Raw genomic sequence first — 20,296 nt, 5'->3', positions numbered from 1 at the left:
GCCGCGGCTGATAGAATCTGGGAAGAAGCAAAGGTAAAACAATCCGGGACGGTCCGTACCTGGAAAGTCAGATGTTAATAATTCCAGTAATCTCCGGTTAGAATTAATGTTAATATTCGGATCACTGTTTAAAATTATATCATTAGCACCATATTTAATAAAGATTCTCCACCGGCAGCAGCAAATACCTGATACTCAGCACATTTACAATACAGACAGTGCAGTTTCCATTGAGATTTTCCCGAAAGCCGCAGAAAATGATCTGAACCGATGGAAATGTCACAATCTCAATCCAACTCTCCATTCATCAACCCAGCAGCCGCTACCCGGCATGCACTGTCAGACCGGCTGTCCGCCTGCAATGATCGCTTCGCCTCAGATTTGATGTATTACACAGATTGTGAAGCTGAGACTGGGGAGCAGGGGAGGGAGAGGGGTAGGTTTCTCAGCCTCGGGGAGCTGAAGTAATGGGTCCGCAGTTATTGTGGGTATCACAAGAGGAAAGTGCGCATTAAGATCCCACCGCTGCCTGCGCATTGCCTTTTAAATTTTAGGAAATATTGAGAAAGTAAAATGCACAGAATATTAAACAAAGGAGCTAAGATAGTTCCGGAAGTAGCTGTAACGATTAAACTCAACACCGTTGAACTATTGGAAGAAAGGAGGCGAGTTTGCCTGAAAACATGGCCAGGAATGTGGATAGCAGTAGACTTCAGGAGGATAAAGCGAGGCTGGTGAAATGGGCGGACAGGTTGCAGATGTAATTTGATGCAGAGAAGTGTGAACTGATACATTCTGGTTGGAACACGGAGGAGAGGCAATATCACAGAATCACTGAACTGTTAAAGTGCAGAAGGAGACTATTCGGCCCATCATGACTGCATGGGCTCTCTGAAAGAGAAATTCACTCAGTTCCATTTCCCTGCCTTCACTCCATAACTCTGCACATTCTTCCTTTTCATATAACTGTCTAGTTCCATTTTGAATGCTGCAATGGAACCAGTTTGCACCACGTTCTCAGACAAACATTCCAGATCTTTAACACTCGCTGCATGAAAAACTTTTTCCGCATGTCACTTTAGCTTATTTTACCAAATGCATTAAATCGGTGCCATTTCCTTCTCGATCCTTTCACCAGTGGAAACAATTTCTCTCTCCCTACTCTGTGCAGAATCCTCATTATTTTGAATATCGCTGTCTATTCACCTCTCAGCCTTCTCTTCTCCAAGGAAAACAATACAAACTTCTCCAATTTATCTTCATAACTGAAATTCCTCATCCCTGGAACCATTCTCATGAAACGTCTCTGTATTCTCACCAATGCCCTCACATCTTTCCTCACGTGCGGCGCCCAGAACTGGATGCAATGCTCCAGCTGAGGACGAACTAGTGTCTCATACAAGTTCAACATAACTTCCTTGCTCTTGCACTCTATGCACCGATTAATAAAGCCCAGGGCCGTGTATGCTGTATTTAACGCTCTCTCAACCTAGCCTGCCACCGTCAATGAATTATGCACTATTAAACCAAGGTCCCTCTGCTCCTGTATCCCCTTGAGAATTGAACTGTTCATTTTATATTTTATCTTCATGTCAGTCCGACCAAAATGAATCACTTCACATTTCCCTGCATTGAACTTCATCTGCCAACTGCCTGCCCAGTCCACCAACTTGCCAATGTCCGTTTGAAGATCTGCACTATCCTCCTCACAGTTCACAATACTTCCAAGTTTTGTATCATCTGCAAACTTTGAAATTGTGCCCTGTACACCAAAGTTTAGTTCATTTATATATATAGACAGGGACCTGAAGATTGAAGGATACATGGAATTTAGGAAGGGCAAGAAGCTAGGAATAGGTGGAGGGGTAGCTCTGTTAATTAATGATGGTATTAGCGCAATGGTGAGGGATGACTAAGTTCAGGAGACCAGGATGTCGAAGCTGTTCGGGTAGAGATGAAAAATCATTAAGGCAAGAATTTGCTTGTCAGAAGTGGTGTACAGACCACCTGACATTAACCACACTGTGGGGCAGGTTATAAATGAATAAAAAATGGCAGCCTGTCAGAAAGGTACAGTGATAATTAGGGGCGGATTTTCGCCTAAATTTAGACTGGAAAAGTCAGATGGGCAGAGATAGCCTAGATGAGGACTGCATAGAATATTCTCGGGATAATTTCTTGGAACAATACCTTGTGGAGCCAACCAGAAAGTAGGATATACTAGACCTGGTATTGTGCAAAGAGGTAGGAATAATTAATGACCTCACAGTGAAGGCGCCCCTAGGTAGCAGCGATCATGATATGATTGAATTTTACATTCAGTTTGAGGGAGAGCAGAGTGGGTCCAAGACTCATATTTTAAACTTAAATAAGGGCAATTATGAGGACATGAATGCAGAGCTAGCTAAAGTAAATTGGCAAATCAGGTGAAGGGATAGGTCAATAGAGTTTCAGTGGCAGACATTTCAGGGAATATTTCAGAATACACAATTTCTCACATTTGAACGAGAAAGAAACATTCCAAGAGTGGGTCCCACCATCCGTGGTTAAGGAAAACAGCCAAAGGTCGTATCAAACTTAAAGAAAAAGCCTGTAATTGCGCAAAGATGGGAGGCAGGTCAAAAGATTGGACAGAATATTTTTTAAAAACAAAGGATGACTAAAAGATTGATAAGGCAAGTAACATTAGAGGACGAGATACGGCTAGATAGATATATAAGGACAGATAGTAAGAGTTTACATATATACATATATTTTTAAAAATAAAGAAAAGAGGTAATAAAGTGAGCGTTGAACTTATAAAATATGAGTCTGGAGAGTTAATAATGGAAAATAAGGAGATGACAGATGAATTGAACAGATATTTGGCAGCGATCTTCACTATTGAGTATAAAAGTAACATCCCAGTTTTAGCTGTAAGTCGGGAAATGGAAGGGACGGAGGAACTCAAGAAAATTGCAAACACCAGGGAAAAGGTACTGAGCAAATTGTTGCAGCTGCAGGCTGACAAGTCCCCGGGACCTGATGGACTTCATCCTCGGGTGTTAAAAGAAGTGGCAAGTGAGGTAGTTGATGCGTTAATTTTAATTTACCAACATTCCCCAGATTCGGGGAAGGTTCATTTGGATTGGAAAATAGCGAATGCAACTCCTTTAGTCAGAAAAGGAGGGAAACAGCAAGCAGGAAACTACAGGTCAATTAGTTTAACACCTGCCTTAGGGAAAATGTTACAAGCTTTTATTAAAGATGTTATAGCAGGGCAGTTAGAAACATTCAAGGTAATCAGGTATAGTCAACATGGCTTTGTGAAAGGGAAATCATGTTTCACCAATTGATTGGAGTTCTTTGAGGGAATTACATGTACTGTGGATGAAGGGCAACTGGGAGATGTATTGTACTTAGATTTCCACAAGGCATTTGATAAGTTGCCACATCAAAGGCTATTGCAGAAAATAAAAGCTCATGGTGGAGGGGGTAACATATTAACATGGATGGAAGATGGGTTAGCTCACAGGAAACAGAGAGTAGGCATAAATGGGTCATTTTGTTGGTTGACAAGATGTAACGAGTGGTGTGCCATAGGGATCTGTGCTGGGGCCCCAACGTTTCACAATTCATCGAAATGACTTAGATGCAGGGACCGACGGTATGCTTGCTAAATTTGCTAATGACACAATGTTAGGTAAGAATGTAACTTGTGAAGAGGACATAAGGAGTCTGCAAACAGCTATAATTAGGTTAATTGAGTGGGCAAAGACCTGGCAAATGGAGTATAATGTGTGGAAGTGTGAAATTGCCCACTTTGGCAGCAAGAATAGAAGGGAAGCATATTATCTAAATGCTGAGAGATTGCAGAGCTCTGAGATACAGAGGGATATGGGTGTCCCAGAGTATGAAACGCAAAACGCTGGTCTGCAGGTACAGCACGGAATTAAGAAAGCAAGGAGAATGTTATAATTTATCGTGAGTGGAATTGAATACAAATGTAGAGAGGCTATGCTTCAGCGACACAGGGCATTGGTGAGACCACATCTGGAATATTGTGTCCAGTACTAGTCTCCTTATTTAAGGAATGATGTAAATGCGTTGGAGGCAGTACAGAGAAGGTTTACTGGTCTAATATCTTGAATGGGTGACCTGTTATCCGAGGAAGGATTTGACAGGCTGGGCTTGCATCCTCTGGAATTTAGAAGAGTAAGAGGCGACATGATTGAAACATAAAATCCTGAGGGGACTTGACAGTGTTGTTGTGGAAAAGATGTTTTCCCTTGTGTGAGAATCTCGAACTAGGGGTCACTGTTTAAAAATAAGGGGTCGCCCATTTAAGACAGAGATGTGGAGAATTTCTTTCTCTCAGAGGGTCGTGAGTCTTTGGAATTCTCATCCTCAAAAAGCAGTTGAAGCAGAGTCTTTGATTTTTTTAAGGCAGAGGTAGGTAGATTCTTGATAACCAAGGGGGTGGAAGGTTATCGGGAGCAGGTGGAAATGCGGAGTCATCAGTTCAAACGTGAACTCATTGAATGGTGGAGCAGGCTCGAGGGGTTGAGTCGCCTACTCCTGGTCCTAATTTGGATGTTCAAAGTGTAAGTTCATATATAACAGGTTATATCTAATACATCCTCTTTATTAATTTTAAACCCCTCTAGTATCTGAATTACCTCCTCTTTAACCATTGCCTGTGTTGCATCTTCTTCCTTAGTAAAGACAGACGCAAAGAATCCAGTTAATACCTCAACTATACCCACTACCTCCATATGTAAATCCACTTTCTGATCCCTAATCGGCCCCACTCCTCCTTTTACCACCCTTTTACTATTTCTCTGTCGAGAGAAAACTTTGGGATTTCTTTTAATGCTAGCTGCCGGTCTCTTTTCAAGGGTACAATTATAAAGTGACTGCAGCCAAGAGTGACCTGGGAGTGTTTCTAATCAAATCGTTGAAGGCAGCATGGCAGGTTGAGAAAGTGGTTAATCGGGCAATGGAATGTTGACCTTTTTAAATAGAGGCATCGAGTACAAAAGTAAGGAAGCTATTTTCAACATTTGTGAAACACTGGGTTCACCTCAACTGGCGTATTGTGTACAAGTCTGGGCACGACACTTCAGAAGAATGTGAATGCTTTAGAATGGGTGTAGAAGGGATTTACAAGGAAGGTTCAAGAGATGAAAGACTTCAGTTACATTGATAGGTTGGAGAAGCTGTGGTTGCTCTCCTTAGAACAGAGAACGTTACGAGTAAATTTGATAGAGGTGTTCAAAATCATGAGTGGTCAAGACAGAGTCGATAGAGAAGAAGAGTTCCTCTTGGCTGAAAGGTCAATAACCAGAGGACACTGTTATAAGGTGGATGGCAAAAGAACCAAACGTGACATGAGGAATAAGTTATTTATACAGCGAGTGGTTAGGATCTGGAATGTGCTGCCTGCAAGTCTGATGGAGACAGATTCAATTGTGGCTTTCAATATGGAATTGGACAAGCACCTGAAGAGAAAATCTTTGCATGACTATGGAGAAAGGGCAGAAGCATAGGACTAGCTGAGGTACTCTTACTGAGAACCAGCATGGACACAACGGGCTGAATGGCCTCCTTCTGTGCTGTGAACATTCTATGATTATATGCTGACTGCTGCATCTTGCTGGTCATAAACTGTCTGTCCAGTTTTTAAACTTAAAACTGTGAATGTGGTTTCAAGATAATTAATTTCATATGAAGGGCTTTGAAGGGTGATCATGACAGACAGTAGAAAACTGGGTACAAAACAATCAACAAAGTGTGGTTAAAGGTAGTTATTCAGACTGACAAAAGGTGAGACGTATTATGTGATAATTCATGTCAATGGGTTAGCGCTGTGCAAATGCGTTCTATTGTTTGCTCCATTCCGAAGATTACGGCACACAACATTAAGAAGCGGCTGAGCACACAGCACAAAGCAAACGTTAAGGGCCCGATAATACTGCAGCTGCAGTGCTGAAGATCAGTGCTCTGAAACTGGCGACAACTCTGGCCAAGCTGATCCAGTACAGTTACAGCAGTTACAGCACGAGGATTCAACTGATATGGTGTAAAGTTGCTCAGTTACACACTGCCTGGAAAAGCAGGGAAACACTGACTAGTTTGCACCCAATCAACCTACTCCCAATCAACACCAAATATTTCCTTGTGCTGGGTGTGACTCCCGGAACAGATCACACTGGCATCGTTCCTGTGGCTGCACCCCTGCTGAGTTCCTTGAAAAAGACGGCAGTCCAATAAACTGGACTCGTTTCCAGTGCATTCAAAGATCTCTCATACGTATCTCTCATAAACAAACCTCTATCTTTTTTTGCATTTCCAAGAGCTTTGTTAACATGTATTGATATTTTATTGATTTTTGTATCTGTGCCCCGAAGTCCCATTGCTCCTCGATGCAATTTAGATTATCATTGTCCAAGGAATATGGCTTCTCAGTCTTCCTACCCAAATGTGTAAGTGTACATTTATCTGCATTAAAATTCACTTACAATTTCGTTAACGTAAAGTATTTTGCTCACAATCTGCCTTTGTATTAACTATTGCTCCAAGTAGATGTCATTAGTGAATATTACAATTGTACGTCCCTTTTCTGAGTCGAAATCATTTATGTTAAATATGAACAACAGTACTCCTAGCACCAGTTCTTGTCACACAATACTTCTTGCCCAGTTCTAACTGCTGATACAGAGCATGTTTTTCAGTGACAGTGACGGCGACTGGGGAAGTTATAAATAAATAAAGGAACATTTTAAACATTATAGTTCTGTCACATTATCAGCAGTAGTGATGCAGGAAATCCAGCATAATCAGTTTTGAACAGAATCTGAGAACGAATGTTGCCAGATCTGTGATTAATCAGATGCGAATAGAAATGTAAATATTTGTATTATTGTGATTATTAAAGTATTATGCTAATTATGATACAATATGCTTATTAAGATCACAGATATCCTAGACTAACATCCGGAGACTCTCCATGCTCAGGCAGACTGGAGATCCAGTACGGTGAAAACTGGGGAACAGTGTGTGACCTTGACTGGGATTTGAAAGACGCCAATGTGGTCTGTAGTCAGCTTCAGTGTGGAGTCGCCGTGTCTGTGCCAAGATATGCCCATTTTGGAGAGGGTACTGGCCTCTTACGGACTGATATCTTTGAATGCACTGGAAACGAGTCCAGTTTATTGGACTGCCGTCTTTTTCAAGGAACTCAGCAGGAGTGCAGCCACAGGAACGATGCCAGTGTGATCTGTTCCGGTGAGTACAGACTTACCTAAAAGCAGACAACTTCCTGCTTAATATTGGGAAAACAAAGGAAGGTGGCATTCCCATGTTGCTGTCTGAAAGGTTCATATCTAAACTAGTCATTATAGTTTACTATTACTGCTGAAGGTCTGGTGTAATGTGGTACAAAATACCCACAATTACTGGTAAACAAGATGGTTATAATTCTTAACATTTATTCTGCAAGAAGCAGAATTTTCGCAAGTTTGTTTACCACTGCACCGAATGTATATTTAGAATTGAATATTGGCTGCAACAGTTGGGAGTTGACTAAATGAATATGCACTGGCCTATTTCGATACTTTAATTTGAACACCACGAATGATCCGACATTACAGTAGCCTTCTGACCCTCCCTGCCCACGTTATTATTCTTATCATACAACATTGAAACAGGTCCTTCGGCCCACCGAGTCTATGCCGACCAACAACCACCAATTTATACTAATCCTACATTACCTACCATTCTCGTAGCACCTACCCACAGTAGGGTTAATTTACAATGGTCAACTTACTATCGACCTGCAAGTCTTTCGCTGTGGAATGAAACGAGAGCACGCGGCAGAATCCCACGCATTCACAGGGAGAACGTGCAAACTCCGCACAGACAGCACCCAGAACTGAACCCAGGTCACTGGAGCTGTGATGCTAACCACTGTTCCACTGTGCCCACGTTAACACTTACTGAACGGCAGGGCATAAAAGAACGGCTGTACTCCAGCACTGCTCAGTGCAATCAGGCCAGAAGTGAAAGATTACAAAGTTATTTTATAGAATGTGTGCATTTTACCCGCTAAATATGACAGGATCAGACACATATCCACATTATCAGTACACAGCTTTCAGTTGCACTAGCCTGTTCGATCATTCAGTTATATCATAGATGATATTTTCTTCAAGTCTCTTTACCTCGCTTTGAACCGGATTCTTTGATACACCGAGCTAACAAAAATGTATCAATATTAGTCCTGAAAATTTAGATTAAATGTAACATCCACCGCTCTTTACTTTCGGGAATGTTCCAGATTTCCACGGTTTTAATAGAAAAATGTGTTTTCTAATTGTTCTCTGAGGCCCAAGTAACTTCTGGTGCTTGGTCAGTTACCTTCCCACCATCAAAATGTCCGAAGTTCGGCTTTTTGCTGATGATTGCATGGTCTTTAGTTCCATTCACAATTCCTCGGATTAAGAAACAGTTCATGCCCACTTCCATCAAGATCAGGACATTATTTAGACTTGGGCTGATAGGTAGAAAGTAACACACTCACCACCTCCGTGTCAGTTAATGACTATTTCCAACAAGAGAGACAATATCATCTCCCCTAGCTATTATAATCAGTGAATTCAGTACCACCATCAAATCCTACTGGGTGTTGTCATTGACAAGAAACTGAACTCGACCATTCACAATAATGTAGTGGCGAGTGGAGCAGGTCAGATGATCGGCATTCTGTGGCAAGTAGCTCACCTGCAGAATTCCCAAAGACTTTCCAGCAGCTGGAAGACATAGGCTGGGAATGTGAAAGGACATGACTCTTATAAATTTCAGGGAACCCAGCCACAGTTTGTGTAATCCTTCTTCATAATGAGGGGAGGCAATGGTGTGGTGCTCATGTTACTGGACTAGCAATCCAGAGTCCCAGGCTAATTCTGGGGACGCTGGTTCAATTCCCACCATCGCAGCTCGTGGAATTTAAATTCAGTTAATAAATCTGGAATTAAAAACTAGTCTCAGTAATGGTAACCATAAAACCATTGTCGATTGTTATTAAAAAAAATCTTGTTTAGTCATATCCTTAGGGGATGAAATCTGCCATTGTTACCTGGTCTGGCCGACATGTGACCAGAGACCTACAGCAATGCTGTTGACTCTTGACTGTCCTCTTACATAGCCCAGTTGTGAAAGGTAACGAGACATGAACAATGAATGCTGGCCTTGCCGGCGACACCTACATCAAATGAATGAATAAAAAACAGAAACATTTGAAGCCAAAGAATCATTCTAGCATCTTTTATGCTGCACACTCTCCCTGGTCAACATATCCTTCCCAACGCATATTGCCCATAGCTTAACATTGCACCAGTTTTTTTAAGCTGTAGCATCATTTCTACCCCCTTGTATTCCATTCCACTAGATATAAAGCACAGCATTCCATTGGCTGTTTTGCTTTCCGTTCCTGTACTTGCCCATGACCCTGAAGTCTCTTTTCCCTGTGCTGCGTCCGGCTTTTCACCATTTAGAAAGTACTGTAATCTTTTTCAGTCCAAATTGGACACCTCACACTCACCAATATTGAAATAGTCATGGAATCTTTTTTTTTTTGTTAAGTTATGCTTAAAATATACATGATTACAAAATGGCTGATGGTTTCTTTCAATGGCAATACTGAGTATGTCAATTATGTGTGGATTTATATTCAGTCATCTAAATCATTAATAAATATGGTGAATAGTTGAGGTTCCTGTGGGACGGCGCCATCACATCCTGCCAGTTGGAGGAGCTGCCCATTATCCCTGCTGTCTTATCTCCTGTCACGAAACTAACGTCCTAAGTAGGTCAATAATTTTCCCTAAATTCTATGAGCTTCAACTTTAGCCAACAATCAGTTACGAGGGATTTTGTTGAGTGCTTTCTGGAAGTTCATCTGAATAACATCCATTGAAGTTCCCCTGTCCTCTACTTTAGTTACCTCCACAAAATATTTGATCAGGTTCATCAGGCATGATCTACCTTTTACAAATCCACGCTGGCTCTCTCTGATTAGCTGTAACTTTTCAAGGTGATCAGATACTCCATCTTTAAATGTACACTCTAGCAATTTCCTGACAACAGCTGTTAGGCGAAACAATCTGTAATTCCCTCGGTTCACTCGATAACCTTCTTTAAATAGCAGTGTGACAATTGCAATTTTCTAATTGCTGACCCAGCAGTTTGCTCTCTATCATTAACAAAGTGATGGAAGGTGTTGTTTACAGCGCTATCAAGCAGTACTTACCAATAAACTACTCACTGACGCTCAGTTTGTGTTTGTTCAGACCACTCAGCTTCAGACCTCATCACACCCTTTGTACAAACATGTATGATACAGCTGTATTCCAGCTGAGAGTGACTGCCCTGAATGTCAGGGCAGCATTTGGCCGACTGCGGCAACAAAAAACCTGAATAAAAGTTGTGTCCATGCAAATACTGATGCAAAGTAATTATGTATAATTCCTGCCATTTCCTTATTTTCATTTATAATATCACAACTGTCATTGTAATGAGACCACATTGCTTTTAATGACAATATATTTCTGAAGTTATTGTAAAAGTTTTGTAGCTCTTGCGGTCTGTTTTGTCATCCTTTGCTATTCTTTGTATCTTTGCCATTCACGAAGATCTGTGCATTTATTTTTTGCATTTTTGCATGTTTGTGGTCTCTTTTATATTATGATGTTACTGTGTCTTGCATGCCAGTCCATAACAGATGAGGTTGAGTTTGGAATTGGACCATTCAATGCGGTGGTCTTTAAGTTGAGCTTGCTTGATGGCAAGCTTGTCCCATTCACTGTGTCAGTGACGCTATGGAGAGCGATAAATACCATATTGTCCCTCTAACAGTGACCTGCTCCTCAGTGAATATCTGGCTTTCTCTACTCAAGAAACGCACCATCACCTACTGTGCAGCCAACATACCACGACCAGAACAGCAGTATGGATTGACTTGCCATGATGCACAATAGCTGACCAATCAGTGACAAGAACAATGGCGTGCACTGTCTTATCATGGAATATAATTAAATGACCATTACAGCCAGAACAGGAACATGCAATGACCTATCACTGGTATGATTCTGCCCACATTTCCGTTCTGCACTACATATAAACCGACAGCTTCCACTAGTTCCAATTATTTCTCCAGTATTTCTGACAGTATTTCTAACAACTCTTTTTTCAAGAAAGCGACAACTGTTTTCAGCGCAAATGCACGTAACGTAAAACCGTAAATTGGTTTTACTCAAATGTTGCATCTTCAGTATTCCCTTCCCCTGTAGTGCCTAGATATGCTACAATTACAACTGTGCTCTACCCCCTCACCCCGCCACCCACCAGCCTCCCCTCACCCAGTTACTAGATTAAGGTTCCTGTAACAACCCTATTTATCCTTTATTCTAGGACCCTGATACCAACCGGATTCAGGTGAATCGCATTCCAACACAACAGTTCTTTAATATCCCAGTACAGGTGCCAGGGTCCCATGAAATGTAACACCTCTTTCCAACAACATAACCTTCAACTACGTGTTCATCTCCCGAATCGTTTCTTTTCCGATGCCAATGTGCAAGCGGCTTGCAAAATAATCTAGAGATTATAATCCTTGAGATATTCTTTTATATTTCAGCTCCTGGTACTCTCTGAAAATAACCTCTTGCCTACTCTTTCCTATGCTGGTGGCCCCTACATGGACCACAACGACTAGATATTTCCACTGTATTCTTGCAATCTGATCTGAGATATCCCTCACTTCGCACAAGTTGGGCAAATATTGTGTGGGTCTCTTAATGCCCTAATTATTGAATCACTTAAAAGTATCACATTATGCTCCACTCCTCCTCCTTTTGAACAGCTTCCTATCCCAATATATCATGCTCAACATTCTGGCTGTTCTTCTGACAGTCTTCATCCTTATCCTCACAAATAGCCAGTACATTGTTCCTGTTGGATAGATTCACTTTCTGCATATCCTCGTTCTCCATTACATCTGGAGTTCAATTACTGTGCACTATAAGCTGCAACAAACTCATTCTGATCCTACCGCTCTCCACAAGGTGTGACTGAAATCTGCAGCAAACTGTCCAATACTCCTATAATAAAAGCAAAATAATGCGGATGCTGGAAATCTGAAATAAAAACAAGAAATGCTGGAATCACTCGGCAGGTCTGGCAGCATCTGTGGAAAGAGAAGCAGAGTTAACGTTTCGGGTCAGTGACCCTTCTTCGGAACTGACAAATATTAGAAAAGTCACAGATTATAAGCAAGTGAGGTGGGGGTGGGGCAAGAGATAACAAAGGAGAAGGTGTAGATTGGACCAGGCCACATAGCTGACCAAAAGGTCACGGAGCAAAGGCAAACAACATGTTAATGGAGTGTTGAAAGACAATCTGTACTAATACTTTGTCTTTCAACACACCATTAACATATTGTTTGCCTTTGCTCCGTGACCTTTTGGTCAGCTATGTGGCCTGGTCCAATCTACACCTTCTCCTTTGTTATCTCTTGCCCCACCCCCACCTCACTTGCTTATAATCTGTGACTTTTCTAATATTTGTCAGTTCCGAAGAAGGGTCACTGACCCGAAACGTTAACTCTGCTTCTCTTTCCACAGATGCTGCCAGACTTGCTGAGTGATTCCAGCATTTCTTGTTTTTATGTCCAATACTCCTCTTACTCCCGTTGGATTTTCTCCAATTGCCACATCAGCTCTATGACCCTGAGCCAGAGAGTTTCTAGGTGGAGACATCTAAGACAGACATGTTCTCTCGGGACAGTTCAGTTACCCACAAATTCCTATATCCAGAGAAAAAACTGCTGTGCCAGAACTTAGTCTGTCTTTATTTTAGAGGTAAAATTATGTGCAGTTGCTTTTTAGCTTGAAAGCTACTTTACTGGTTAGCTAACGCCAAAACACTAAGCACTCACCAATTAACTTAATACATATTTGCAACTTACCCACACCCTGTCATACTCTGACAGAACAATTGCTTCACTGAATGAGTTTTCCCCTCTATTTGTCTGGTGTCTGCCTCTTTCAATAGGCTTTCATGCTTCTGGCTGTGGTGCTGTTTTAAATCGGTGACTCCACTCACTTACTCAAGCTTAACAGACAAAACAAAGCACCTCCATCCAACCCCAGGCCCTCTACTATCTAGGAGGACATGGACAGCAGGTGGATGGGAACACCACCACCTGCAAGTTTCCCTCCAAGGCAAACACCATCCTGACTTGGAACTATATCACCATTCCTTCCCTGTCGCTGGGTCAAAATCATGGAACTCCCTTCTGTGGGTGGAGCGAGAGCACTTGGACAGCAGAGGTAGAAGAAGACGGCTTATCACCATCGTTGCCACGACAATTAGGGATGGATGGTAAATGCCAGCCTAGCCAACACCCTATCCCCTGTGAAAGAATTTAAAAAAAATTCCCCCTCTGCACCTAATTCTTACTCTTAGCAAATTCCAATTTCCAAACGTTGTTCCTAATGAATTCAATCAACATTGTGAACAATGGTTACTCTCTGTGCCTTACCAGAAGTTTAATCTCATCGGTCTTTTCAGGAACATTCAAGTTGCAACGGTATAGACAGTTTCCAGCTCACAGTAATTATCTCCATTCGGACAATCACAGCTGATTGATTACTTACTACCAACCTGACTTGCACTGTTAACTGCTAATAGTGAACTGCCTTGCAACTTTTTTTGAATTTCAAGTTAAATTCTAAATGTCAAGGCTAAAGTTCAGTCTTACCCAAAAATTGCCACATTCTAAAGTTCCACTCTGTTTACAACAGATGCAGTTAAAGGTACAAATTATGCTTGCACACTTTGCCTTAACTCTAACTACCTTACAGCGTTGCAGAAGAACATTCCGTATGCGGACAAGTGCATTTCAAAATGAAGGGCCTGACAACGGTTTCAAGGGCAAATAGCGTTGAGCAATAACTGCCACATCTGCCAGAGATGCCCACATCCCTCATAAAGAAAAGCAGCTCCTAAATGGCCTTGTTTGATATTCGTTCTTCTGGTCTTCTACAGCTCATCTATCAAACCCCTTAAACATTCTAAACACATCAACTAGATAAGCTGTACTTCTTCTAAACTCAATCTGCGACAAACAAAGTTTATGCAACTTGCCTTCAGAATGTAACGCTTTAAGCATTGTTGTCATTCTAGTGACTCTGTCCTGCACCACCTCCAAAGCCAATGGTTTTGTGAAGTGCGGTGCCCAAAAGCGACAACAGATACAACAGAAACATCACATCCTTCTGAGTTTTATATTCCAAGACAAAAGAGATAGAGACCAACAATCGATTAGCGTTTGCAAGAAGACCTGTTAATTGTTGAGTGTTCAGCCAACTTCTTCACGAGGCCCTGTAGTAAGTATTGCGATGAAAGGACACAAACCTGAAACATAACTCTCGCTCTCTCCACAGATACTGCTAGCCCTGCTCAGTATTTCCAGCATTTTCTGTTTTATTTCAGATTTCCAACATCCGTAGTATTTTGCTTTTGATCTGCTGTGGTAATTTTAATTGTTTTGAATAGATAATTTGTGTAAAGTATGGATAGATGATCGTGGTAGATAAGATTCAACTTTTTTACCCATTCTCTATTTTGCTGTTTCTTTGCGGAGAATGATTTATAAATTACTTGGATCTGGATTTGTTTCCAATACAGGGAAATATGGACCTCGATTGGTTGATGGGATGAACAGATGCTCTGGCCGGGTGGAGGTGCTACATGGAGACCAGTGGTGGACGCTGTGTGACCTTTACTTTGATATGGAAGACGCCAACGTGGTCTGTGAGCACCTTCAGTGTGGGGCAGTAAACTCAATCCCGAGAGGAGCTCACTTTGGAAAGGGAACCGGTCCAGTGTGGAAGGAAAATTACAGGTGTCGGGGGAACGAGACACGATTGTGGGATTGTCCTGTTTCATCCTGGGAACAGTTTAGCTGCTCACATGAAAATGATGCCAGTGTCATCTGTACTGGTGAGTCATCTCAGTCAATTGAACTGAAATACACCAACTGTTCTACTGTCAAGCATCATTGACTATTTCCACAGGTCGCTGATTCACTAGTTTTTCTGATCGCATGCTTCCTTTGACACTAAGATCCAAAGACGTGTTTGTGGGTTTATTAGAAATTACAAATGAATCCAAGAGTTTCAGTCCAATAAACATTGAATACATACAATGTCCTGTTATTAGTAATTCTCGTCATATAATATCTCTTTCCGGGTAAATCTGGGGCATTATTCAAGGGCTATAGAATCAGCAATTTGCTCTCAGCACCACTGCCATAGAATGGAGATGTTGCTCGAGCATTGAAACTGTTATTAATGTTGGCAGTTAAAATATGAATTATTATGGAATTCTCTGCAAAGATCAGCTGTACAATAGAAAACACTGTGAACTTGTTTCCAGATAAGTAGTGAGATAAATTTGAATTTCTATTACACCAAGTGCAATAAAATGATAGTGAGTGAAGTAACTCGTTATTTCACCAATGTGTTATTTCTTTGATTATTTAACAAACTTGATGTAAATTACAATTCTCCCAGTTTCCAGGATTACATTTATCCATCAATCAGCTTCCTCATATAACAGATTATCTGTTCAGTTATCAGATCACTGTACGTGGGACATTGCTCAACACAAACGTTCTCCCACGTTTCACAATTTAAAACATAGGTAATAAAAACAGTAAGTGCTGGAAATATTCAGCAGATCTGGCAGCATGTATGTTGAGAGAAACAGTATCGATCTTTCAGTTTGCGGATCTTCCATCGGAACATAGAGATTTAACATGTTTATAATGAAAGGGGAAAACAAGGAAAGAACGAAAGGAACCGTCTGTGATATGGAATAAGACAGGAGAGATTAAATGGCAAAAGGGACAATGCAAGGCAAAAAGATATGGAATGGGTCAAGTAAAAAGCACATTTATAGAGGTGGTCTACATTGGAAGGCAAAATATCGTCCCAAAAGAAGGAAAAGGGGGAGGGAATCAGACCTGAAATTGCTGAACACAGTGTTGAATCCAAACGCTGTGAAGAAGCTCGTGGGAAGATGAAGGGCTGTTTCTCAAACTTATGTTAACCTTCATTGGAATTGTGTAGGAGAAAGCGGAGGGAGAGTTCAGAGTGGGAGTGGAATAAAGAATGAAAATGACAGGCAACCAGAAGCTGAAGGTAAAGATTGCAGACTGAACAAAGGTGTTTTGCAAAGTAATCACTCAACTGTGTTTGGTCTCCCGATGTACAGGAGACAGCATTATGATCTGTCAATACAGTAAATGCAGTGAAAGTACAAGTAATCGCTGTTTCACTTGGAAGAGGTGCTTGGAGGCTTGGATGGTGAGAAAGGTAGAGGTAACAGGGCAGTGGCAGCATCTCCTGCGCTTTCATGGAATGCTCCTGTGGGAAAGGGTGTTGAGAATGATTGAAGAGTGCATCAGGGTACCACAGAGCGAATGGTCCCTTCAGAATGTTAAAAGTGGAGGGAAGGGGAAGATGTGCTTGCTCGTGGCATCACATTCAAGGTGGTAGAAATGGTGGAAGATCATCTATTGAGTATGGAAGCTGGTGGAATGGAAGGTGAGGAGAAGCAGAATCCTATCATGGTTCTGGGAGGGGGGAAAGGGTGAAAGCAGAAGTATGGAAAATGGAATGGACGTGCTTGAGGGCCCAATCAACCATGGTGGGTGGATGATGAGGTGAGGAGAGTCCTTGTTTGAGGAAAAAGGAAGACATATCTGGAAGCACTGGTATGGAAGGTTGCATCACCAGACAGATACAATGCAGATGGAGAAAGTGGAAGAATGTGATAGAGTCATTAGAGGAATCGGGGTGTGTGGAATCATAGACAAGGTAACTGTGAGGGTCACTGGAGTAACTCTTTATACTGGTTAATAGCCTATCCCCAAAATCAGAGACAGTGATGTTGAGGAAGGGAATGGAAGAGTTGAAGATGATCCATGTGAAGATAAGGAGGCGAAATTGGAAGAATCGTTGATGATATTTTCAGGTCCAGGGCGAGAGCAGGAAATATCAGTACATGTGGAGAGGGGAACGACCTTCAGTCCCTCGTGTCAGTCACCTGTCAGCATTAGTGACTACAAATCAAAAGTGTTTCATTGCTTGTGAGGTAATTTGAGACTTCATCGGATGCATTATGTCAACTTAAACTTGTCTGTTTCTCTCCATATGGAAGAAAAGGAACTGTCATCTGTCAGGAGCCATTTAGAGCCCCTGCTCCTCCCTTCGGTCTCATCACTTATCAATAGGCGGTATTTGCCACGCTCAACCACAGTTCATTTTACCTTTTTTGCTCAATTTAGTCAGTGCAAGATATGTCATTAAAATGTATTTACTGAGAAAACGTAATGGTGAAGAAGATCTTCTGACAAGCCGTCTGAACAATGATGACAGAAACAGTAACCATACAAATTAATAACGTTTCTGGTGGCAGTAAGTTATGAGATGTTTTGCTTCAGTTTCATCATTCTCAATGTGTTTCATATCGTAGATGAAAATTGGTCACTGAGGCTGACTAACGGGGCAAGCCATTGTGATGGGCGAGTGGAGATTTACTACACCGGCAGCTGGGGGAGATTGCAGGATAGACACTGGACCCTGAATGATGCCAACGTGGTCTGTACACAGCTGGGCTGCGGTGAAGCGACAGCCAGTTATAACTATTCAAAGGATGGAAAGAGTGAAGGACCCGTCTGGGTGAATGATGTCCAATGTGAAGGAAACGAATTGCAGCTCCAGAACTGCAGCTTATTCACATTGACTTCGTCTCTGACTGACAGTATGGATGTCGGGGTCCTGTGTGCAGGTGAACAAATTCTTCACCGTTTTTACAAAAACATAAAAGTGAAATGTCTAATCTGCTCAGAAAAGTCGTAATATAGGTCATTTGTTTCTGGGTGTCTCAAACCAGTAATTTCATTCAGGTAGTGGGGGTGAGGATGGTGGGCGCTGGGGGATCTGGGGCTGGATGGGGGTGGTGTGCAGAGAGAGAGAGGACACGGGCACAATTAAGCAACAAGAACTTTTTATGACAGAACTTTCAGTAAACACCTACATTACAAAGAGTTTATCAGGAGTGTAATCGGACAGAAAACTGACACAGAGCCAAACAAAGAGATGTTGGAGTGAGTGACTAAATTCTTTGGCAGAAGGTTGGATTTGAAGAGCCGGAGACACAGAGATATTTCGGGTGGAAATTCTGACCTGGTGGGTTAGATGGTTAAAGGCAAGACTGAAAGTTGTGGAGATGGAAGTGGGTGATGGACAAGAAGCTGGATTCAGAGAAAAGCAGAGCTCTTGAAATGATTCAGGCTGGAGGAGGTTATACTGATGGCAGGGGGAGAGCATGAAGGGTCTAAACATGAAGATCATAATTGAAAACTCGAGGCATTGGTGGCAGGGAAACCAGTCTACATCAGTGAGTACAGTGGCGCTCCTGAGAGAGGCTTCATGTAGGACAGGCAACAATGCTTCGGATGAGCTGATGTTTATGGAGGGTGCAGGACGGGTGATGGCCCAGGAGAACATTAAAATAGTCGGTTCTGCAGGCAACAAAGCATGGGTGAGCATTTCAGCAGCAGATGGGCTGAGGCAGGAATGGAGCTGAAGGATGATAGAGGTGAAAGATAACGCCCTTGTGATAAATAGAATATGGAATTGGAATCTCAGCTCTGGTATCAAATCCGGCGCCGAGCTTGCAATCAGTTCCATTGTACAGTATATAAGTGGAGGTAGCTGTGTGGGATTTGAGCTGGTGTAAGTTTCATTAGGCTGTGTATAAAAGTAGACAGATGTTTCAGACTCGATGCTTGAAAGTTCCATTGTGCAGCATGTCAATGCGGGCATATGTTCCAGGGATGTTGCATTATGCAGAATGTAAGTATGGACATATGCTTTGGGGTGGTTCCAACGAACATTTATTTACCAATGACAGAGTGGAACTTACAACATATGAGACAGTTAATGATTCAGATTTGATACCGTTTGTTTACAGTAAGTATTTGCTTCGGACACAGCGGAAATCAATGTATTCCAGCGTTTCACGTCAGAGGTTTACAGTGCCGAATGGTTATTACACACTCAGTCACTGGACACAGTGGAGTATTTCATCTTGTTCTTCAGTTAGGTAGATGTTCAGCTCCACCCAGCATTTATGTCCACCTACAGAAGCCATGTGTCTTCTCCTTGTCTTCTACTTCTCTATCTGATGGGTCACATCGCTGATTTTTATTCTCCAAAGTGCCTGACGCAATTAGTCCAATCATTTTTCTCCATGCCAGTTTAAATACTGGTTTGCTGCTCAACCAGAAGGTCTACACATCTGGATTTCAATTGTCCAGAGGACATTTCCTGATCCTGTCCAGTATTTTGCAGAGAGATCTTGTTTTCTATCCTCTTTGGTCCGGTCCAACAGTCATATATTGACATAATTAGTAGTTTAGTACATTGATCTTTTACAGACAATAGCAATTGCTAATGTGCCTCACAAGTTGTGTTTGCTCATTGAACATAATAGCACCAGCCTGTCTGGACAGAGAGGTCTGCATATTCTCTGTTCAGACATGCGGTTTACGTTTCTCAAATGACACAAATATCTTCATTGTCAAAGGCAGATTCCCATCCTTGCAAAAGTAAGTGATTCTTTTATGCAATTAATATTAAATTGATTTATGATAATTTTATAATCAACGCAACCCTAGAACATAGTTCTACACGAAGATACTGCATATTGTAAGGCTGATGTTCAAGGGTAGAACTTGTAGACGTTACATTCTCCAGTATGAAGTGAAAGAAATATGTAGGGTGGATTAAACAAATTCTGGCCTTGCCAGTGGCACCCACATCCCCTGAAAGAATCAAATAAAAAACCAGAAAGGCACGGTGACATCTGGTGAACTATCTGCTAATATAATACTGAATGGATCAATTGCATAAAGCATCATCGGGTCCAACTGTTCTTCACTAAAACCACGCGTTAGTCAAATATCATCCAGGAAGGCAAAGAAAACGCAAAGCATATCTTCTCCATCACAAATCTGCCTCCTGAACCACTCCCCTGCCTCGTCCACCCTCAAATCCACAAGTAAGTGAGAGGAGCTCGTGGATTTTTTGTTACAAAGTTCAAAAATGTCAGTTCAGTCGCCTTCCACTGCTTCCCTTTCTTCCCCAACCCACCAGGCCTAACTTCCTATCAATTCCCCACCCCC

At 41.8% G+C, this 20,296-nt stretch overlaps 1 protein-coding gene across 1 annotated transcript; it reads left to right on the top strand.

Moving 5' to 3' along the window:
- The first annotated feature begins 270 nt into the window (after positions 1 to 270).
- Positions 271 to 17,966, top strand: LOC137358861 (scavenger receptor cysteine-rich type 1 protein M130-like). The gene is made up of 5 exons (XM_068025077.1): positions 271 to 464; positions 659 to 760; positions 7,082 to 7,266; positions 14,728 to 15,042; positions 17,581 to 17,966. Exons 1-5 carry the CDS (start codon positions 271 to 273, stop codon positions 17,964 to 17,966), a joined length of 1,182 nt encoding a protein of 393 aa, XP_067881178.1.
- The last annotated feature ends 2,330 nt before the right edge of the window (positions 17,967 to 20,296 follow it).

The sequence above is a fragment of the Heterodontus francisci genome, unplaced genomic scaffold (assembly GCF_036365525.1).
Source record: "Heterodontus francisci isolate sHetFra1 unplaced genomic scaffold, sHetFra1.hap1 HAP1_SCAFFOLD_157, whole genome shotgun sequence".
NCBI classification, from domain to species: Eukaryota; Metazoa; Chordata; class Chondrichthyes; order Heterodontiformes; family Heterodontidae; genus Heterodontus; species Heterodontus francisci.
This window is presented reverse-complemented; position numbering and strand designations above follow the sequence as displayed.